Source organism: Natator depressus, chromosome 1 (assembly GCF_965152275.1).
Source record: "Natator depressus isolate rNatDep1 chromosome 1, rNatDep2.hap1, whole genome shotgun sequence".
NCBI classification, from domain to species: Eukaryota; Metazoa; Chordata; order Testudines; family Cheloniidae; genus Natator; species Natator depressus.
The window spans coordinates 184,523,170-184,546,491 of record NC_134234.1 but is presented as its reverse complement, the minus strand read 5'-3'; the positions used below and the strand labels follow the sequence as shown (position 1 = coordinate 184,546,491).

General features: G+C 45.1%; 2 protein-coding genes across 7 annotated transcripts in view; one reads left to right on the top strand and one right to left on the bottom strand.

Moving 5' to 3' along the window:
- DCAF6 (DDB1 and CUL4 associated factor 6) overlaps positions 1-4,893 on the bottom strand; it is a 159,469-nt gene extending 154,576 nt beyond the window's left edge. For 2 of the 6 annotated variants that reach the window (XM_074972268.1, XM_074972278.1), the window contains exon 1: positions 4,622-4,892. In XM_074972268.1, the coding sequence (XP_074828369.1) occupies positions 4,622-4,715 (94 nt within the window). In that variant the 5' untranslated portion in view covers positions 4,716-4,892. Of the gene's footprint in view, positions 1-4,621 lie in introns of all 6 variants that reach the window. The other 4 variants (XM_074972258.1, XM_074972288.1, XM_074972256.1 and 1 more) reach the window with 3 other exon arrangements.
- Positions 4,894-5,348: 455 nt separating this feature from the next.
- Positions 5,349-23,322, top strand: MPC2 (mitochondrial pyruvate carrier 2). Its single transcript, XM_074972314.1, has 5 exons — positions 5,349-5,576; positions 18,238-18,278; positions 21,170-21,254; positions 21,965-22,076; positions 23,033-23,322. Exons 1-5 carry the CDS (start codon positions 5,474-5,476, stop codon positions 23,088-23,090), a joined length of 399 nt encoding a protein of 132 aa, XP_074828415.1. The 5' UTR covers positions 5,349-5,473; the 3' UTR covers positions 23,091-23,322.

Genomic DNA, 23,322 nt, shown 5'->3' with positions numbered 1-23,322 from the left:
AAGCGCCAAGAAATATTTAATAACTGAAAGTTGAAAGGACCTCAGTTTCATATCTCATCAAAGAGATGGCACTCCCAGCAGCACAATTTCATCTACTAGGACACTGACTGACCAAGTTGACTCAGAGGGGAGAGTGCCACCTAATGAATCACCAATAGTTTCTTGCAGCACCTTTGTCTTCCTCGGAGATCTCAAATATGACCACTGATTGAGTCTAATTAACTTGCAATGCTGACAAAATCACAGCTGCAGGTATAACCGCAGTGATATGATGGGCTTGATTGTCTCCTCTATCACTGCAGATGGGATCCTTAGAGATATTTCCTGCTCAAACACACATCCACAAACTCACCCTTGCAGAAGCCCCTCTTTCAGAATGCCATCAGGAGTTTTATAGGACTTCAGAGGGACACAATGGGGACAATTATTTAGAAACGTTTCAAGATCAACCTCCGTTTCCTGGCACACCTAAATTCCTCCTGTGGGAAATCTACATAGGACAGTACAATGTAACTTAGATATCTTTGTTAGACTAGCTACTGTAGCAATCCAACCTGTCAACCTAAGGTGCTGAAGATGAACCAAGTTTACTATTGGAGCTCCCAATCACTATAAGGCAGTATGGGTCATTTGACTGCCAGCCCATTACTAGACTTTCAGAACAAGTCAAGTGGCATTTTAAGTAAAAATTAATAGGGAAAGGATTACAGACTGCACCACCCTCCAATCTTTCACTAGATTGTAGATTACAGGGAAATATTACCATATGCAGTAAAAGCTGTTTTATCAGGCATGTTAGGAGAATGGGAGGGTGCCAGTAAGTGAAAAATGCCAGTTACCTAAGAGGGAGGGAGTTTGGGTGCGGGAGAGGGTGTGGGGCTGGGGCGTGGGAGGGGGCTCTGGGAGGGAGTTTGAGTGCGGGAGGGGTCTCGGGGCAGGGGGTTGAGGCGTGGAAGGGGGCTGGGAATTCCGGATGTGTGGGGTGCTCACCTCAGGCAGCTCCCCACAAGCGGCGACCTGTCCCAGATGCTCCTAGGCAGAGGCAGGGCAGGTGGCTCTGTGTGCTGCCCCCACCCTGCCCCGAGTGCTAGCTCCACAGCTCCCATTGTCTGGGAAGTGCGGCCAGAGGGACCCATTGGGGCAGCACCTACGGGCAGAGTTAGCGTGCAGAGCCACCTAGCCACTCCTCTGCCTAGGAGCAGCAGGCACAGGTCGCCACTTGCGGTGAACTGCCCGAGGTGAGTACCCCCTGGATCCTGAACCCTGGAATCCCTCCCACCCCCCAACCCCACACCCACTCCCACGCTTTGAACCCCTCATGGTGTTCCTCCACCTAGGAACAGCAAGGACAAGTCAACGCTTCTGGGGAGCCACACGAAGCCAGGCAGGGAGCCTGCCTGCCCCACACCAACCAGACTATAAACCAGACTTTCTAGGAAGATTAGAAATGCCGGTATACAGAGTTTTCCAGTTGGTATAGGGATGGATAACACAGCTTTTACTGTAAATGAAAGACCCAACACACCATAGACATATAACAGACACACACATCTTCCTCACACCACATTACCAACAATACATTTGGCAATATATTAACAATGGGGTTTCGGGGCAGAAGGGAATAGGATAATCCATTTTTATTCTAATTGTTTACCCAAAACAGTTTCAATAGATTTACAGAAAAGTTCATTCAAGGCCTGAAGCATTAACATCAGTGGCAGGCAACCTGCGGTCTGCACGCGGCCCATCAGGGTAATCCGCTGGCGGGCCACGAGACAGTTTGCTTACATTGGCACAGCCGCCCACAGCTCCCAGTGGCCGCAGTTCACCGTTCCTGGCCAATGGGAGCTGCGGGAAGCAGCTGCCAGCACGTCCCTGTGGCCCGCTCCACTTCCCGCAACGCCATTGACCGGGAACAGCGAACTGCAGCCACTGAGATGTGGGCAGCCATGCCAATGTAAACAAACTGTCTTGCGGCCTGCCAGCGAATTACCCTGATGGGCCACGTGCAGCCTGCAGGCTGCCCGCCACTGATTAACAATATATTACTATACAGACAACAAGTCAAAGTGTGTGTTTTTTTTGTTTTTTTTTTTTTAGAATAAGAGTTCTGTCTGGTAGAATATCAGAGTGGTGGAATGGATGATCAGGTGGTCCTCAGAAGATTACTGAGACTTTCACCTCTAAGTCAGTCTATATCACTACAGACCAATAATCTTCGCCACCTACTGGCTGTCTGGCCATAACCTGTATGAAAGGAGTTTGTGGTCTTATTCCAGTTTCCTGCTGAACCACAGAAGAGTCCTGTATGTGCATGATCAAATGCATGTTAATCGCAGATATGTCCTTTTGATTAAGATCAGTTTTACTAGAGACCAAAAGGTGACTACGGCATAAAAAAAGTAGCACCTTGATTAGCAATAATTTCTATTTTTGGTACAAAACCAAGCAGGTGTGTCAATGACTTAATGGAGTTGAATACCATTTATTTTTAAATAACATTTTGGGTACAATTCAAATATGTCCTGGTCCACTCTAGTACTGAACTGCAGTTAAGGTCTGCACTTCTTTGGAGCACCTTACAGTACGTCTGCAGTAAGGACTGAGCAACTAGAAACAGAAGCCAGCTAGCAAGATTACATAGGATTGGCATCTCACTGAAATACTAACCATTACTATAAAATTATCAAACTTTTTGATTTAATTAGAAACTGTTAAAAAAAACCCCAAGAACTTGTACTTTCCATTTTTTTAAGAAGACATATATAAAAGTTATATTGGACAAACATCCATAAGGAACCTCCTAACATTTCACAAATAAAATTCACTCCTCTCTACCCACTTATATCCCCATTCAACCTCTACAGGAAAAGGTTGGGAAAAAAACAGTAGGTCTAGCAGTATCTCCTGAAGTTCAACAAATTAGTTTGTCTAATTTTGCCACCAAATTGCTCCCATTCCCTCTTCAAACTGGGGCACTGTTTTTTTATAGGCCTTTATAAGCACCAAGTCACCTGGGTATTCAAGTTCTATCACCATATCCATGCCCTAGGCTGATTACCATTGTCAAGGTATGACACAAGGGGAGACAGTCACAAATATTGAGAATTTACTAGGTCAAACACCACCTTAAATTTCTCTGGAAAACCAACTGAAAACCAGAGCAGATCATATATGGAAGCCATAGAAATATAATGCTTCTTCACAAAAAGAGAGCATTATACTTTTTAAATTGGTTCTTTGATTTAAAAAGTCACAGGTGTTTAGGTAAAATTTCACTCCAGTAGCCTTACTGTACCCAATTTAAAGGAATACTATATTCCTATTACTATTCCAGCATAACCTAGAGGCCCTAAAAGAGATTGTATAGTGCCTAGCACAACTGAGTTCCAAACAGAGAAGACCTGTCCCTTCTCCTAAGAACTTTTTTTTGGGGGGGGGGAGGGGGGGGCGCACGGGGGCAGCGGCGGCGGTGACTACAAAAAACTTAACACAATAATTGTGGCTTTCCTCCCACCCTAAAATTTCAAGTTATTTTTTAGTAAAACGCTGGTGTTGGAAACTTAAAACAGCAGCAGTATTTGGGTAATATATGAGAGCTAGAAAGTAAAACTCACCAATCTAATGTTATTGTCTAACATGAATAAAATACAAAGAGCAAATACACAGCACCAATGGGTGAGAATTAAGTGGCATTTTTAAAAGCTACCCTTCTTAATGATCCTGAGATGTTTTTAAACACAAGTAAAGGGATATTAAACAAACAGCTGTTTTAAGATTATCGTTTCAAAAGTCATCTGAGCAGCACTGCCAGCTCAAGGAGTCAGAAAGAGACACAATCTGCAAAAACAATCACAGAAGCATTGGTGTTCACATGCTTTTGTCAGTAACTCCTTAGCCACTTCACCGTAAGTTGCACTAGCTGCCACAGACAAGGCTCTGACTGTTCAGAGTAAGCATGCAAACCGTTTTGTCACTGGACTGAGACGCTTTATTACCCCCTGGGTCCGTTTTCTGGACGGGAAAGGAAAGACAGAGCCAGGCAGCCGAGGACGGGCAGAGAGGCGTTACGTTTCCACCCGCTGAGGAGGGTTCGCACCATGGGTGCGGGGAGGCTGCCGCACCCCCCGGCTGGAAGTGGTTCCCATTACAGAACAGCGTTGACCGTGGAGTTCAATGGCTCTCGGCAGCCTCACGACACAAACGGCTCCAGCGCCCCTGCTTCCTGTCCCCGCAAAATCCTTTAGACGCGGGGACGCACCCAGGCGCCGGGGACGGGGACTGACTTCTCCCGCGGTGACTGACATTTCGGGGCAGCGGTTTCTCAACAGCCCGCAGAGAGGCCGGGGCGAGGCCGGGGCCCGCAGGGAGGGCACTGACCAAAGCACAGTGACCGGGGCCGCGGGGGGGGGAGGGGGGGAGCCAGCCGAGCCACAACATGTGCGGCACACACACACACACACCGCCCCGCCCCAGAGCTGGAGGGGGAAGGGCTCAGCTGTCACTGTCGCCTCTGGCGCGCGTGCGGGGCGAAGCGTCCCCGTCCCCCCCCGCCAGCGCCGGGCAGCTCCGAGCGCCCGGCAACGCCCGCCCCCCCACGGCTGCCCCTCCCCCCGCTCACCTAGGTAGTGTCTCCGCAGCAGACCGGGCTCCTCCAGCCCCAGGCTCCGCTTCCGCACGTCCCACAGCAGGTGAGGGCAGCACCCCCGGGACATGGCACCGCGGGGAGGGGAGGCTCAGACTCTCCGCCGGCGGCAGCCGCCCCCCACGCTCACCATGGAGACCCGGCCGGCTGCCCGCCCGCGCGGTGCTCGCTCGCTCGCTCACGCACCAACCCGCCCGCCCGCCGCCGAGGAACGAGCAACAGCGGCAGCTCCTCCGCTCCCCGCCCCTGACTCCGCCCCTGCCCCTGCCCCGTTCACAGCGCTCGAGACTTACACCTATCGCGAGAACGTGACCATTCGGCTTTGTGGATGCGGGCGGTGAAGTCAGACAAGCGGCCGTCTTGTATTTGGGCACACAAAGCTGCCTGCTCTTCCAATGTCTTTCATCAGCGACTGCCATCTTGGCCGGGGCACCGAAGCGTGAAGGCAGCCATGTTTAGTTTGGGTAGCACGGTAGCCGGAATGGAAAAGGATGTTCCTGCCCTTATCAAAGATGGCCGGAAACCCCCCCCGCCATAGCGTCAGCTCTCTCCACGCAGGGAGGGGCGCCAAGGGAGAAGGAGGTCCTGTTAGCGAATAGCGCTCGGCGAGCTGCTCGACCCCGCCCCCTCGCCTCCCAGCGGACCAATCAGCGTGAAGTAGAGCTGGGGCCTCCTCTGGCGAAGCGGCACCGGGGCGCGAAGGGCGGCTCGCGGGGCGGGAGGGTCAGAGGGAAGCCGAAGGACGGCGGGTCGCGGAGGGACGTCGGAGCAGCCGCTGTTCCTGGGACCCCAGACCAGCCCGGGGGCCTCTCTCCTCTCCCCGCCGACATGGCCGCGGTCGCGGGGCTCCGCGCTTCCTACCACCGGCTGCTTGACCGCATCGAGCTCAAGCTGCCGCCGCGGCTGCGACCCCTGTACAACCACCCGGCAGGTACCGGCCGCGCCCCCCGGGGCGGATTGGGGAGGGCTGCGGCTGCGCCCGCGCTCCCCTTTCGGCTGGACAGGGCGGGGCCCCGGTCACCCTGCCCGAGGGGATGACGAGCGCTCGGGGCTCCCGGCTGGGCGCGCCCCGGCCTGTGCCCGGCGCTGGCTGCGGGGCGGCGGTCCCGGGCCTGAGGCGCTGGGAGCCCCCATTCCTCCCCCGTCCCCAGCGCGACACGGAGAGGGTGCGGAGCCGGAGCCCTGCCGGGCCTCGCTGTGACCTTGGGCTGGTGACTCCATCTCTGCACCTCGGTTTCCTTGGCCTGTGGGAGGGCAGGGTGGTACCGCCCGGCACCTGCTTCCTTCCTGACAGACTGGCAGCCCTGCGAGACCCTGGGCCGGGAACAGCGGCAGGTCGAGGCCCCGGGTCTCCCCACCTACTGGGCCGGGTGTGCGGGGCGGGCAGACAGAAGTTGGGTTTCTAAATTATCGTTTTTTAATAGTAAATAGGGCAAACTTTTGAGGCTTTGCTCTCCTCTAGGACAAGGCAGCTCATAAAGGGCTTAAGATAAAGGGCCTTCTGTTAAGGACGGTTCAGCTGTGGGATGAGCTGTTGGGGGAGTTCAGTCCGATCCGGAGCCTAGCTGCCTTCCGGGAGTGTTACACGATCTCTTTGGAAAAGCTCTCTGATCTTCACCAGAAAGACTTTCTTTAAACGTGTCTCTATTCCAAGTAGAGCTTCCTGTAACCAGAAAAGGGAGAAAAGCAGAAGATCCTGTAGAGTCTAGTAGGCACTTGGACATACAGACCTGGGTACTGGGGAACTTGCTAAGAGTACAGGGATGGATGTAGTGGATCACTATACAATACAATAACTAAGGGATCCTATAGTATCTTATTGCTTTTGTGATCTTGAAATGCACTTTGTAGTCTCAGTGATCAGTAATATTAATTTTTGAAGGAATCCAGGTGGATTTAAAATCTTTTTTGAGGCTGGGAACCTATTAGACATTAGGATGTCACTTACAAATATGCCACTACAGGATTGTTGCTGTGGTATTTAGCATCAAATTGACAGTCACTAGATTTTTTTTTCTTTAAGAGTTTGTCTACACTTCTATAGAGTATATGAGAGGAGTATGGGGGGGGAAGTATTGGGGAAACGATGAGTGGTATTGTTGCTCTAACACAAATTAGCAAGTTTACTTTACTTATGGGAACATCCTCCCCTTTTAAAAAAAAAAAAAATCCAAAATCTTGTGACTCTTCATTAACTGCAGTGGGGTTTCTAGCTATTTGCAACACGTGAACATATTAAGTGTGTTGTTACTGCCATTTTACAAATAGTGTAATAATACAATAGAGATGATGCTGACACAGATTTGAACTTGTTAACCATAATTGTCTTTGGATCAATCTGACCGAGAAAAGGGAAAAGAAACAGTAGGGATCTCCTATCTTGAAGTATAATCCCTTTTAAAACAAACTGCTGCTTGTCTTCTTTTTCTTATCTGAAATGAGCCACTTCGGCTCAACCTTTGGCTTCCCCTGTGTTGCAGGTTCAGAAGCTAATGCTCTGTAGTTGAAGTTGCTCTAAAACAAAAAGCCAGTGACATTTCTATTTAAATAAAAAACTACCTTCACCTCCTTTTTTTTTTTTTTTCCACCTCCCCTCAAGCAAATGTTGTGTTAATGGCTAGAGGAGAGTAGGGGGCAACAAATTTCAATTATTTTGTTGTAGATTTTGCCATTTATGCAGTACAAAGTAAAGCTTTTTTTCTAGCTGGCAAAACAAATAAGTGAATATGTCTTGTCTATTCATGAGTGATGTATACCACTGGAGCTATTTCATGAATTGTGTGGATCTCTGTACTATCTTGCATTTCCCCAGGAGTTTAGATTTGAGCCAGCAAGTGTCCACAATTAATTGGTAGCAATTGTCCTGTTTAGTGCCCTTTTATGGGGGTAGGGAGAAAATGAGGAGAAAGGTCTTGAGACAGGAGAATCCAAGAAGATAAGTGGATTGATCATGTGTCTTGATGGCCTTAAGAAGAGACATGCTTATCTACTCTTTATGTGACAAATTCTACGCATATACCCGGGAGCAGGAGTCTCAAGGAGTGCTATGTTTGAGGGAAGAAGTTGGCCAGGCATTCAAAATGACTATAGTTAACAAATAGAAGATACTGAGGAAAATAGAAGTGCATGCTTTCATGCTGGTTTAAAAAAAAAGACAATTGTTGTCAAGGTAGATAACACAACTGAATAACTACAGTACCATATAAAGAAAAGGAGTACTTGTGGCACCTTAGAGACTAACCAATTTATTTGAGCATAAGCTTTCGTGAGCTACAGCTCACTTCATCGGATGCATACTGTGGAAAGTACAGAAGATCTTTTTATACACACAAACCATGAAAAATTGGGTGTTTACCACTACAAAAGGTTTTCTCTCCCCCCACCCCACTCTCCTGCTGGTAATAGCTTATCTAAAGTGATCACTCTCCTTACAATGTGTATGATAATCAAGGTGGGCCATTTCCAGCACAAATCCAGGTTTTCTCCCCCCCCCCCCTTTTTTTTCTCCCCCCTTCTGTACCTGCTCTATAGATAGAGAGCTTCGTCTCCAGGGCTATTGGGCACATTTAACTAGAACAAAAGCCATCCAACATGAAAACATACTTTTTTGTTGTAAAAGGAAAGCTCTTAATGTACAGTCATCTGTCCTTGGTGAGGCCTAGTTTGATGGCCTCGTTTGATAAGTGACTTTTTACCTAGATTCTAAATTGTTTGTCTAAGAGAAATCCCTTTACTTTGACCTGGAGAACACTTTGGATGAAATACTAAAAAAAAAAAAATCTTGCATTTGGGTAATGTTTTTCAAACTAATTAAGATGGCTAGAGGACAGTGAAAGCTTCTGACAAATGTGAGGTGCAAAGCCAACTCCTCCACTTCCAATTGGCTGCCACTTGATGGAAAACTAGTGTTAGCAGCAGAGAGATGTGACTTGGCTTGTGTTCTGTCATGTGTTCACTGTTTAAAGCTTCTTAATCAGGGATGGATAGTCAGATTTCAACAAGGGATTTATGAACAAAGCAGAGCCCGTCTCTTGGTGTGAATTATATATTACTTCATCAGTGTACTGTGTGTTTCTTGTTAGGAGCAGGAAGCATATATTCAAACTAAGATCTTGTATTTTTATGACCCAAATTTATCCCTGATGTAATAATAGTTACACTAGGAACGAATTCAGTTCAGTAAGTATAGATGTGTAATACATTCCAAGCTTCATAAAGTGTCTTTAGTCAAGTTTATTTTTATTATGATCAAAATGCATGTGGAGGCTATCAATTAATCAAAACAGAGCTTTTGTCACATTCTTGAGTTACTTCTCTTCTGAGGAAGACCTTGCAAACAGCGGTTCTCTCCCTCCTCTTGAGTTTCTGAACCAGTTCACTGTCATTTTAAAACTCCATTAATAATTTGAGGAGCATTTTCTTAAGGGTTTTGTCAAGATATTTTTTTCAAGTATTAGTTTAAAATTCCAATCAGATTCCTATGCAACTTTTTCCCTCAAATGCATGTGTACTGGCTTATCGGCTTTGTTACTGATAGACCATTGCCTTTGCTGCAGGGACACTGAAGTATTTTTAGGGAAAAATACATAGAAAATAATCAGATGTTTGCATACATACATGCTTGGAAGCTTACAGACCCTATCACAAATACTAAACATAACTTGAACAGGCATCTTCCTGAATGTAGGAGTAAAACATCACCCACACCAGCATAAATGAACATGAAAATGTTTGTGAAAAACCCCACCGTAATCTGGAAGAAATAGGTACTAGACTTTACTGTATGGAAGGATGCCACCGATGCTCAGGCAAACGTATGAGAAAGAAAGCATTTGAATTTGGGAGGCCCTTGATTAAGATTATGCTATGAACATTTAGCACTTGAGCCTACCAGTTCCTTTCACAGGTGAATGTAAATCCATGGCCCGGCCCTCAGACTGGTCTTCTCTTTCTTAAGGCTTTAAATACTATGAACTTGACATGCAGTCAGTGAATAAACAAGCAGTGCATTTCCTCAACCCTGTGTGCCATTCCAGGTTCCAAAATAAATACAGCCACATCCTCTGGAGCAAGAAACTATCCAGGCACCCTCCCTGGGAAGATCCTAAGACATAGCTGGAAGAAGTAGGTCAGACTTTAGACCTGTCTGCCATTAGTGTTGCAAATGTAAAAGGTCTAGAAGGTGGATGGGAGGGAAAAGCTTAAACAGGAGTAAGGCTATGGGTGAGTTTCCACACTGAGGGAGAAGTCCTAGCAGACATGTTTAAACCTGATTTAGTAGAGAAACTTCCCAGACATTGCAGAAGGGGCCAGGTAAGGAAGCTTTCTATGGTATATAATCTATAGAATAAGATTCAAGAATTGTCACTCTGTAGTCCAGGGGTGGGCAAACGTTTTGGCCAGAGGGCCACATGTTGGTATGAAAATTGTATGGTGGGCCATGACTGCTCACGAAATTGGGGTTGGGGTGCAGGAGCGGGTGAGGGCTGGCTGGGGGTGTGGGCTCTGGGGTGGGGCCAGAAATGAGGAGTTCAGGGTGCAGGAGGGGGCTCCGGGCAGGGGGTTGGGGTGCATGGGGGGTGGGCTCCAGCTGGAGGTGAGGGCTCTGGAGTGAGGCTGGGGATGAGGGATTTGGGGTGTAAGAGGGTGCTCCAGGCTGGGACAAAGGGGTTCAGAGGGCAGGTGGCGGATCAGGGCTGGGGCATGGGGGAGGGTGAGGGCGAGGGCTGGGCGTGCAGGCTCTGGGGTGGGGCCAGAAATGAGGAGTTCAGGCTGGGGCAGGTGGTTGGGGTTCAGGATAGGAATCAGGGCTGGGGTTGGGGCACGGGAGGGGTGCAGGCTCCGGGCGGTGCTTACCTGAAGCAGCTCCTGGAAGCAGCAGCATGTCCCCCCGCTCTGCTCCTATGCAAAGGTGTGGCCAGGCAGTGCTGCGCTGTCTGCAGGCACTGCCCCTGCAGTTCCCATTAGCTGCAGTTCCCAGCCAATGTGACTGTGGGGGCGGTGCTTGGGGGGGCTGTGCGCGCAACCCCCTGGTTGCCCCTAAGCTTAGGAGCCGGAGGCCGGACATGCTGCTGCTTCCAGGAGCCTTGGCATATGCACGCGGAGTTACCTTGGACCCCGCTCCCCAGCTGGAGTGCAGGAACAGGCCAAGCCCTAGACCCTGCTCCCCATCAGGAGCTCGAGGGCTGGTTTAAACCAGCTGGAGGGCCGGATGTGGCTCTTGGGCCATAGTTTGCCCACCTCTTTTGTAGCCTGTGATGTCTGAGTCAGTATGATGTGATGGAAACAGCTACAGTCATGGTTGAAAGCTCTTTATTTAGAATATCACCAGGTTCAATCATCACTGGGCCCTGTGAAAACCAGATGGAATGCTGGAGTCTGAAGGTTCTGTGGCAGCTGGAATATGACCGTTAATCAGAGAAGGTGGAAGCAACAGCTATTTGGGGTAACAAAGATAACTGTGCCTCCAGCCAGGGGGCAGCACCATGCCCAAACTTTGGCGAACATGTACAACAGCATCACTGCTCACTACATCACACTACATGGAAACAAGAACCCTAATTTAGGGGTGGGGGGGGGGTACGCATGTGACTTCGTGAATTGCACCTGTACAACAGCATGGACTTGCAGCTACTAGTACCTTATAATGACCTGCTATATCTGCCTTCAGTCTATTTACTGTATTCGGGAGGCTCTCCCTTATAAAGAGAACTTAGTATAGTATGCTGGTACTTCACACTTAGTATAGTCATGAATGCTTTTAATCTTTGATTGTTGAGTAGAATGTCAGTGTCACAAACTTTATAATTTAGAAATTTAAAACCTATGTAGAAGTGCAAGCTACCAGTGCTTATTGTAAAACTAGATCTGTGAATCTAGTAGCATATTACAAAGGCAAAGTTACAGCTTGCATTGTTAGGCTGTTCTAGCAAACTTCAGGAGTTGCAAAGCCTTTATACAGTATAAGAATAACTCCATTTTAGTTTTCATGTTTACCAAGTAATTGTCTCCTAATGAGGCTTGATTTACTAGTGCCAGCATAATACACTGCTGCTACTCTGTATAAGGCATTTTTCCCACAATGTAGGCTGACTTAAAAATCTAATTTAGGGCACAAATCTTGAATGCAGTGGAGTACAGAATATTGTTCTTTAAATCCTGCTGAGTATTCATTTACTTACAATACTTACTCTTGGTGTGAGTGTGGGTGCATGACACTCCAAGAACTACTGTTTAAGCCATCGATACCCACTGACACCCCTGCCCCTGTTGTATTATACCCTACTGACTCACATCTGTGCTTGCCTGCTAGTACATTTCTTAAACAGGCATTTTTATTAGAGTATGAGGATATGCAGTGTTCATCCGAACCGGTACCTAGGGACATTTGCAGCTGATGTTCCCTTGCTGACCCAAATGTTGGGTCAGGTCACATAATTGTTGTTTCTTTTTTATAAATGAGTGAGAACAGCAAGAGCCTTCTAGGAGAGAGGATAATGAGCCTGGCATCCCCTAGAGGAGTCTTGCCTATTGTTTTTAAAATGAATGGTACTAACGTGCATTAACCATAATTACACTCATAATGTAACATGGCAACTGTGAAAATAAAAAACTGCAGCACCATTGATGTAAGTCAACACAACCAGATTGTCTTAGATTGAGAAGTACCTGCTTACTGCATGGAACAATGTGACATTGTGACAGTATTTTTATCAAATATTACATACTAAATCTGTCTGAATTTGAGATCTCCATCTAAGCTTTCTGGAATCTTTCCCTTGCTCCTTTTTCAGCATACAGCTAGTCTCTAATTCTGCAAGTCCATTGAGAACTCTGCTGTATTCTAGGAAATTGATAAATAAAAGGAGTGTTTGATGGCACTATGTGTAAGTTGCAGCTGTGAGAAGTCTTAGATAAGTTCACTAATATTTTATTATGTTGCAAGAGATCAGTCTTGGTATCCTAAATGTACCCAGTACTATACAATGCATAAAATGTAACACATCCTTGTCCTGAAGAACTTCTTGTCCAAAAACACAAGGGTGAATTCAGACAGAACAAACTGAATGGGCTGTGGGCTTTTATCTGTTAACAAAACTGCAGTACGGTCCTGGTTTAACTTGGTACTTCAGAATCAATTCATGTGTTTCACTTAGTTTGCATTTCATTCTACATGTTTGCTTAAGAGTCCTGAGAACTTTCTACTTTTAATATAAGGGTACAATCTTGTTAACCTGTCCCAAAAACTGAGACCATTGTAGATGGTTTTAATTTCACTGGTCAACAAATGAACAGTCTGAGTATTTAATGCCAGTTTTGTGGGACCTCAAACGATTTAGACTGACTCAGAAGCGGTTAGTTCTGCTGAAAGTGATGCTGGTACACTAACCAAGATCTGTCCATGAAAAGATAACTGCTATTTAAAAAATATTGAATGTTATATAGCTCCATCTGCACCATAAATATGCCCAGCCAGGTAGAATTGTTTTCACTTCCAAACCAGAGCAGAAAAATACAGGTCTTTTTTGCACCCCAGTGTCTCCCACAGTTCTGGACATCTGGGCCGTTCCCCTCCGCTCTGCAGCTTACAGAGGCAGATCAGTGTTTTGACACCATATGATCTGGTTACGCATCCTCATGCACCAGATTCTATTGCTTCCTGGCACGAGGCAGTTGGTGGTCAATTGCTCAGCCCCTATTCTGTGTGGTTGGCGGGGTGGGGGTGGTTGTTGGTGTGTTGTGTTTTGTTTTGTTTTCTTCCTCTCCTATTCAGTTTGGGCAATAGGGAGCAGTTTTTGTTTCATCTTATACCTCCCTGGATTGGTTAATGCTCTAATAGTTTAGCCTACCCTCCATCTCCATTGCAGTGCCTCCCTGCCAGCTCCTCTGCCCCTATACAGGCATGGCAGAGCAGCCAAGAAAGCACCGTGTCAAAGTCAAGTAGTATCTGTGTGAAGCAACCTTCCAAGGTTCAGCAGATGGCAACTTGTGCCCAGACTGTGCCTGACCAACCAACCCTAACTCCATTAGGTCCTCGGGTTATAAGTTGGACAGGCAGATGGGGTCCCCTTCCCAGCACAGTAGCTACAACTCCAGCATGAGACAAATGGAGCAGAACCCCATTAGAGATCAAGGTGAAGCTCCAAAAGTGAGGAGGACCCCAGCCAGTCCACTTGGAGGGGTAAGTCCCAAGGGATGCCTGGAGAACAAAGAGAGGTTTGTGGGGCCACATGTCCTCCCTGGTCTTAGAAGGGGGCCTGAGTGCTCTGGAGAAAGAAGCAGAGCTTCCAATCAGCCTTCCTCCCTCCCTCCCAATTTGCTCAGGGGCGTTCTGACAAGTCCCTTCCCCTCCCCAAGGAAAATGAGACCCAGCAGGGTTTCAGATATGGCACATGCTTCCAAACTTAAGCACATCTAACAGATGCATACCTCCATATCCTCATCAGATCATGCCCCTGCAGACTTCTGAGGTTTGACTGCAGCACAGAACATCAGTACCAAACGTTCCCATTTAGATGATAGTAGTGATCATAGCTAGACTTAGCTTGCAGGGAATCTACCTGAACCTTCCTGAAGACATCTTGAATAGTGCTCCATTGCAGTCAGTGGAGCACAAAGCCATGTCTCAGATGTTGAATCTCCTGCAGGTGCATGGCTTCATCAGTGTCCAAAAAAGTGTCTTGATTCCATCCACCAGACTAAGTCATCTGGGCACAGAAATAGATACCTCAGTAGCAAAGCTCTACTCCTCCTCCTCATAAGAGAGGCTCCAGAAAATCCAGAATTCTGTCATCTTGCTTCAGAGCTGCAGAAAGCCTCCGATAGCACTATGTCTTAAACTGCTGGGCCTCCGATGTCATGGATAGGGATTGCTCCATGGCCACATATCAGATGCCTTCAAGCCTTTATCCTAAAGGGGTGGGACAACTCCCTGGAATGCATGAAAGATCAAATATGGGTTCCAACACAGGTGATCAACTCCCTACAGTGGTGATCAGCCCACAATACTGTCCACAAAGGTATGCCCATCTTGCTTCCAGATCCTCTAGTTGAGTTGCTCTCAACCTTTCCAGACTACTGTATCTCTTTCAGGAGTCCCCCAAGTTTCACCTCACTTAAAAATTACTTGCTTACAAAATCAGACATAAGTTTCACAACAACTATTAGTGAAAATTGTCTACTTTCTCACTTTTACCATGTAATTATAAAATAAATCAATTTGAATATAAAAATTTTACTTGCATTTCAGTGTACAGTACATAGATCAGAATAAACAAGTCACTGTCTGTATGAACTTTTAGTTTGTACTGATTTCACTGGGGCATTTTATGTAGCCTATTGTAAAACTAGGCAAATATCTAGATGAGTTGATATACCTCCTGGAAGACCTTTGCATACCCCAGGGGTACACGTAGCCCTGGTTGAGAACCACTACTCTAGTTCTCACACCTGGCAGCAACCTGGAGGACTGGGAAGTACACTTGAACCCAAACAGCTCACAGCATAAACCTTCTAGAGCTGAATGTGGGCAAGCTGACTCTGATTTCCAGTCTGCCCTAGAGGAGAAAAGAGTCCCAAGTTCAGTCAGACAACATAACTACGGGTGTATATTTAAGCAACCAAGGCAAAACAAAGTCAGGTGCTACATGTGGAAGCAATGGAAATAATGAGGCGCAGGGAGCAATTTCTCTTAACTTCAGAGTGATCTCTCAAAAGGGGATCTGAACTGAAAGGTGGACTGGCTCAGCAGGGTCAACAGCTCCTAGTGGTGCCTGAATCAGGAGGTTTTTGATTTCCTCACTTAAACGTTCAGCCTCCTTTCAGTGGACCTGTTTACGAATCATATGAATGCAAAGATACTGAAATACTTCACCAGGGAGACAGACTCTGGAGCCATGGAGACCAATGTCTTATCACACAGTTGGCCAAAGAACCTAGTCCCGGGGTTCTCAAACTGGGGGTTGTGACCGGTCAGGGGGTCGTGAGTACATGCTTACTCCTCTCTCTGGTCCAGATTCAACTACAGGTGTTAAGAGCACAAGACAAATCCAGGAATCCCAACAATTTTGGATTTTCTCCAAGAAGGCATAGATAGCCCAGAATCATTACATGCCAGATCTGTTTTTAGTAGCGTGCTATTCACAGGATCCTTGTGCTTCCTGGCAGATAGCCCCCAGGTAGCCAGATTCCTTCACGCAGTCCAGTTAGCCAGCCCAGCAGTCAGCCCATTCTTTCCAAAATGGGACCTACTACTGGTATTGAGGGCCTTGACCAGCCCATCCCTTTGACATCAGTGTCGGCATTTTACTTATCCATTAAGATTTTGTTTCTTAACTCTGCCAGCTTTGAAACTTGTCTGACAGATGTGGCAGCTATTATCTCTTCAGGTGCCTTAAAGCTTGCTCCATGAGGCTAAGGTAGTACTCAGGTCTCCAGAAAACCCATTCTTCCTAAGGTGAATTCCTCCTTCCATACTTCCCAAGAGTTTTATGCTTCCTTTCTTCTATCCAAAACCTCAGTATCCAACGGAAAAGATGTAGCACACCTTAGATGTCAGTGTGTTGAAAATCTGTCTCTAGCTTACAGAATCCACAGAAAGATTGGGCTTTATTTGTGTCCTCCTTCCACCCAAAATGCCAGAGACTCAAAAGTTCCAAGTCCTCCATTGCTGGGTGGAAGCCTATAAAGCACTTTAAATTCCTATCCTAGAAGGGATTAGGGTGCACCCCACAAGATCCCTAGCAACTTCAAGGGCAGAATGAGAAAGTGCGTCCGCTTCGGAAATTTGCAAAGGTCATAAGGTAATACCTTCTTGAATTGCTATGAGGTGGACTTTGTCTTCTGCAAAGGTCTCCTTTGGAAGGAAGGTGCTGCAGGTGGTAGCCCAGAAATAATGTAGCCTTTTGAGTGAGCTTTCAAACAGGAGGGTGGGTATTCCCTTCTTTCCTACCAAATTTTTTTCCATAACCCTCCCTACCACTGTTCACTGCTCATTACATCCCAGATGTCCAGAATTGTGGGAGATGCTGGACTGCATAATGTAAAACTTCTTACCATTAGTTTTCTTTTTGCTGGCAGCATCTCCCACAATTCTGTCTTCCATAGATGGCTCATGAGCCTAAGGTCAGATATTCAATCGTCTTTCTTGGTCTAATGTATGTAGTTATTTTGTTAATTCTGAAAAATGTTATGCAAGTTCAAGTTTTACAGCTTTGCAATAAATCATTGGGCAGTAAGTGGGAGCAGAGGGGACATGGCCAGAGCCCATAGCACCAAAATGCTGATCCACCTCCTTGAGCTGCAGAGTTGAGGGGAGCCGCCCAAATGTCCAGAATTGTGGGAGGTGCTGCTGGAAGAAAGGAAATTATCAGCAAGCGATCTCTGTTCTACAAGCAGTATGGGTCTGGGAGCGCAGTGCAAGAATGTAAAAACAGTTGTTGTATTTTAAACCATTATTGTTGCTAAATATTTTATAGGGCTTGAATTGCTTCAAAGATGTGTGGCAACTGATTTTATAACCTTAAGTTAGAGTGGTGATATGCTCCTGTACTCTTACTTTCACAGGGAATAGTTGCTGCCAGCAGTGACAATTAAAACATTTAGGACAATTTTTAATTGTGGGGAGCTAAAAATACGGCACCTTGATTTTTTTCCCTAGGGTCTATAGTCAATGGAAAGTCAGCAGACTTGGAAAGCAAGCTGCTGACTTAGATGCCTAACTTCTGCGACTTGAACTTGAAAGTTTTGACCCTTAGGTATGATGTGTATTTGGGAGACAAAAATACATAGGCATTTCTTGTCCTACATCTGCTCTCAGAATGTTGCACTCAAAGTCAATCAGAACTTAAGCTTCTACATAAATTAAACGCTCCTGAAAATTGTATCCACCATGTTCTGGATCAGTCAGACCTAAGATCCTGACTGTTCGTCGTCACTCAAGCGTTTTTGCATGCGGGTGAGGACAGTAGCCCTGCTGGGAAAATTCCAGTATGGATAATTACTTTTGCCTCCTGAATTCCACTTTTTAATCGTATATGGTGGTGGAGCAGATCTGTTGTCACACAAGAGATGGCTATACTACAGCTGTTGGTAGAGACACTACTGATGAGAACACACCCAGGAAATCGGACTAAAGTACTTTGGAATTCATGGAGGAAAAAAACATTGTTATGTGGGACTAAAACTGTCATGAATTGCCATAAGAGCGGATCTACAAGTGATACAGCTTTTTGTATTGCCACTAGCTGGGACCTCACTTTTTTTTTTGTTCGCCACAGTTGCATTATTCACACTGCAGCTATTGGCTCACTTGCCAGTCTAATAACCTAGAAAACAAAATGGCCTTGGATACTACTGCTAAGACCGTAATGTTGAAGAGGGGTTGTGGGTCAGACTAGAAAGGCATTAGCAAAGCAGAGTAGAAAAGCTCTCCCTGTATGTACTGTGGTGTGCATGAGACAATACTGTTCCCTCAACTGTGGGATTCGTACAAATGCTTTAAAAAATACATTTTGGTACGATTACAGCTATATCTGAGTGTGTGGTTTATTATGCCTTAACTCAAATTGTTGCGGGTTTTTTTTTCCCTCCAGGTCCCAAAACAGTGTTTTTCTGGGCACCTGTTATGAAATGGGTAAGTATAAGAAGTCAGTTTGCTGATATTGTTAACGTTTCTGTGGGTCAGGGAATGATTTTCAGCCACCCAGGAGGAAAGTGACTAGTTCTTGGTATGAATGGTCTTGGCCACACCATCAAAGGATTTGCTATTAAGCTCCTAATTGTTTTTAAAATGTGGAATGAGTCCGAATGACTATACCTTCACTCTAATGGTAGAGAGCACACGTGACAACAATTTGATTCTTGGAGGTCAGTGAGAGAGACACTTTCACTGAAGAGCCCTCTGTGAAATAACTATTGCCAGGCCCAATGCAAAACTCCTTGTAAAGCAGTCCAATGGAGTAGCATAACAATCCAGCCGTGTTTTTTTTCTTGGAAGTCAGTTGCTAAAACTGACTTCTTGAGATGACGGCCTAAAATGGGGAGGACTGCAAGGTCACTTTGAACAGACATGCTACAACTGGTGCCTCAGCGCTACAATTGTAGTGAATCTAGGACAAAGTTGAGTTTCTGAGACTCCGTTTATTCATACCAGGATGTACTTATATTTCTGCAATATCTTTGTTTAAACATATTCTAGCATATAACCTCTTTTTTAAAAAACACTGCCTAGGTAACAAGTGAAAGTAAATTACCATTCTGGTAAATGGGAACTCCTTGATTTTAGTGCAGTTCAACTTCCCTGTAACAGTCCTCTGTTATGAAATTTAGTGGCTTGAGTCAACATGTCAGGTTTACATTCAGGGCTGTTCACTCTTGGTCCTCATCCATGTCAGCCTTTTAGTCTATTGTTGGCATTGGTTTTATGTCAAAAATGAGCTAACTAGTATTTGTAGAAAGGTATCTTTTGAAAATATTTACTAGCTTTCAGGCCGTTTATGTCCAACAGTCAGATTACTCTTCCTCTCCTCATCCTCTGCTTTAGCTTTGGGTTTTTGTTTTTCCAGTAGATCTTTCTCTGTTTTACGCATAGCAGCAGTTTAGCTGATGCAGCATTACCAGTAGGCCTGTGCACTGTAATCCCATACCAGGCTTCCTGGGCCTCCACAACATTGCCCTCAAGCTGAAATTGGAATTATATGTAGCCTTCTGATAACATAACTGCCATAAAATGGCTTTTTCCCTGTATGTGAGGAGCTTGCTGTATTAATCTATATTAAGTAGATGTGTTGAAACTGTATCTTTTCCTAGATAAGTCCTGCATGGCTCTCCTAACGTATTAGGCAACATAAACCACATGATGCACTGAGAATACAACACAAGGCCTCTAGTTTCAAAAACACACAAGCCTCTGTCACTCAAGCCAAAGGAGTCCTTACTGACAGTAATACTAAGGTTTTGTCATCCTTAAGTGTTTCATGTTCTCTGTGTATATAAATCTCCCCACTGTATTTTCCACTGAATGCATTTGATGAAGTAAGCTGTAGCTCACGAAAGCTTATGCTCAAATAAATGGGTTAGTCTCTAAGGTGCCACAAGTCCTCCTTTTCTTTTTGCGGATACAAACTAACATGGCTGCTACTCTGAAACTTAAGTGACTAGAAGCTACAGTTGGATACTAAACAAGACTGATCCTGTCCAGCAGAGGGCAGTGATACCACATTGTAAAATAGTAAGACGTTAGCCAGTATGTTAATCTTCCTTTTAGATTGTTTTAATAATCAGTGGCCCATCAATGTTTATTTCTCACGTTTCTTGAAGATGTGAGTTCTAGCTATTCTTGAAATAATTATTTTTCCAGCATTCCATTTACCTTTTTATAAAGCTTAAGGCATCTGGTGCCACACACGCAAGTGACAGTCCACTTTTTAAAAGTACATCTTCAAAAACTAGGTGTCTATTTAGACAAATTCCTATGTATGACCCATGGAAACCAATTTCTATCTTTGTATTTGAAAAATGGATGCCACTACTAGGCTGAAATAGTATGTTGATTAACATACCGTTGAGTCTTGTGATAGTTGGTGTGTGTCTTAAACTCCGGGAGCTGGGGGGTTATGTGACTCTTCAGGAAGCTCAGCTTTCATCTTAAAATTTAAAGTTTCTAGCCCTCATAGTTCCAGAGAGAAGCTTAAACATGAACCCTAAAGGCTCAAAAACCAGAAGATGAATAAAAACCCTAACCTATTAATTTTAAACAAATCTCATGATTTTGGGGGACCTGACTCAGGGAGCTGATTGTGGGGGGGCTACTGGTCCACCCTAGTTCCAAGCCCCCACCACTAGCTGCAACGGGCTGTTCTTCCTGCAAGCGGTGGACAAAGCAGGTGGCTGCCAAACCACGTTATAAGAGAGCATTGCACAACTTTAAACTAGCATGTTCCCTAATTGATCAGCAACGAAACAACGTTAACCGGGATGACTTTAAGTGAGGAGTTACTGTACTTAACATCAGTGAACTAGTGCAGTAACTGCCAGCGTAAGTAGACTGTTATGTAGGACCGGAAGCAAACTACAGGCCTAGCATTTCTGGGACACTAAGAACTCTGCCATATGCTCTACATTAAATATTTACACTTTGTGAGCGGAGGGCAAAAACACTGCCTACTGTACTATTGCAATGCTATAATAAAGATTGCAACTCCATTTTCTGAACTGGGAACACAGGACTTACAATGCCAGATCAGACCAAGCATCCGTCTTGTCCAGTATCCTCAGAGTCCAGCACTGGACACAAGAAATCGCACGGTGGACAACTATGGAATACCCTGCTCAGAGGAGAGAAATATTATCCTATTCCTTGTCAGTTATTAGCTGGCTTTTGCCCCAGAGTGTAAGTTTTGTACATGCTTGTGCATCACAAACTGCAATGGGCTCTCTGGATACTTCTGCACTTAGATTGGTGTTGGTGACAAATAAGTGAAATAAGTACTTTGCCGACTAAAGTTGGCTGTCTTTTCTTTACAGGGTTTGGTATGTGCTGGAATGGCTGATATGACCAGACCAGCAGAAAAACTCAGTACAGCACAGTCTGCAGTGTTAATGGCAACAGGTGAATGCATTCTGTTTCTACACCTCTGACCAGAATCCTCACCAGTTTGTAATCTTTTCTTCTTCATAAAGAATCTTCACCACAAGATTAATGCTCAATTATACATTAATCTGTTTCACAGATTCTATTATGTGCTAAAAAATTTAACTTCAGCCTTTTATCAAAAGATCCCTCTTTCTATGATAGGCCTAGATATTTTCTGATAACCTACTTATATTACAGAGAGGGCTGTAGGTACTCTGTGGCCATGAAATTCACCACAAAATCCACCCATTGCCAGGGCGTTGTTTCACAACTTCTGATAGTCACACATTGTCAAAAAGTCTCATACTTTAAAACTGAAAAGTAGGGACTATGTAAAACAACGCAGCATCAAAACAAATAATTCTGGGATATCTGCACTGACTGCCACTTGTGACTTCCAATTTTTTTTTTAATTGAAGCTGCTGCACATTTTCTAGCCTGCTACCCCAGAGAGCCTCCAGTCTGGAACCTTGCTGCAGAATTAAGGTCCCGCTTGCTGAGGAGTGTACGGGGTTATCATGGCACTAATGATGTGATGTGTCCATATGTTTCTATTAGGACATGGTTGATGTGCTAGAACAGTTTGAATACCTTTTAGTGTCTGATCAACATTTCTCAAGTGATTTTTAATGTAATTCGATGCATATTTGAGTATTTAATGGTAATCTTTGCTTTGTATCCAACAGGCCTTATTTGGTCAAGATATTCTCTAGTTATTATTCCTAAAAACTGGGGTCTATTCACCGTGAATTTCTTTGTTGGCTGTGCCGGTGGTTCCCAGCTCTTTCGTATATGGAAGTATGTACATACTACTGGGAGGCTCTTCACTATAAATACTCTTTATTTGGGTGGCTTCTGAATTTCTAGTATTTGTTAGCACTCACTAAATAACAAACAGACCTAGGTAAAGGGAGTCAGGCTTAAACAATTGTATAAAAAAAAATCTTGCAGAACTATTAACTTTGCACACCCCAGGGAAAAATCTTGAGTGTTTTTATGCCAAGCAAATGGAGTTAAGGTTGTAGATATCTGGCATAACTAGAACAATTATAGATAAGCAAAACTTTTAAAGGGATGCTGTAACTTTAATCATAAACCTATTACCTAATATTTCAGAAGCAAATAGAATTTCTCTAGAGATATCTGTGCAGAATTCTCATTCCTGGGTCTTAGCTACCAAGCATAAGACAGGCTCTTCAAGCTACCTAGGGTGCACTTGCCCTTTAGGCAACCATATCGCCACAGGCCTGAACCTCAACTCCCCCAGTCCTCCTTCCACCAGCCATGCATTTCTCTGGACTTCCCACTAGTATCCCTTGAACCTTCCCATCAGTTCCTTCATTTAGCATGGGCAGCAATGGCCCCTGGGAAGAGCACTCCAGCTCTATTTCATTGGGAGGGCAAACCACAACTCTAAGTGGCTACTTGGAATAACGAGCTAGAACGAGTCCAGAAGTGGTCAGCCATTTCACTTAGGAATCTTGCAGTAATTGTCTTGCTCAGCTGCTTGGGAGCCTTCACTTGTAGTGTAATCAAAAGTTTGAATTAAACTTCCACATGTAAATCAAATCAGGAGTGTTTCTGCCCACAGATAAGGCTTCTGTGCATTTTACCCTATTAAAAACTTCCTGCTACTTCTCAAATGTCTCCCAAAGAATAGTATGAAAAGGTTCTAGTGTAGCTATTAGGAATGTGTTTGAAAACTCGTACGTTTGGTTTGCTGTATGCTGACTTCACTTATCTTCTGTCTATAGGTATAATCAAGAGCTAAAAGCCAAGGAACAAGAGCAGCTGCAGCAAAAAGAACCTTAACCCTACTGGTCAAATCTAGCTGTGCACATAACTTCCAGCTTGACCAGTTTTAATCTTCTCGCATTGAGAAGGATGTGCTAATTTTTCTAAATGTCTAGAGAACAAATGTATTTCTTCAGATGTAGGTAACATGCAGTGTCTCTGTGTGTTTAAATAAAATATAACCTTTTAAATTATAGCTGGTGTAATCAATTTACAATGTTAAGTCCATTTTGATCCACAAATATCAAAG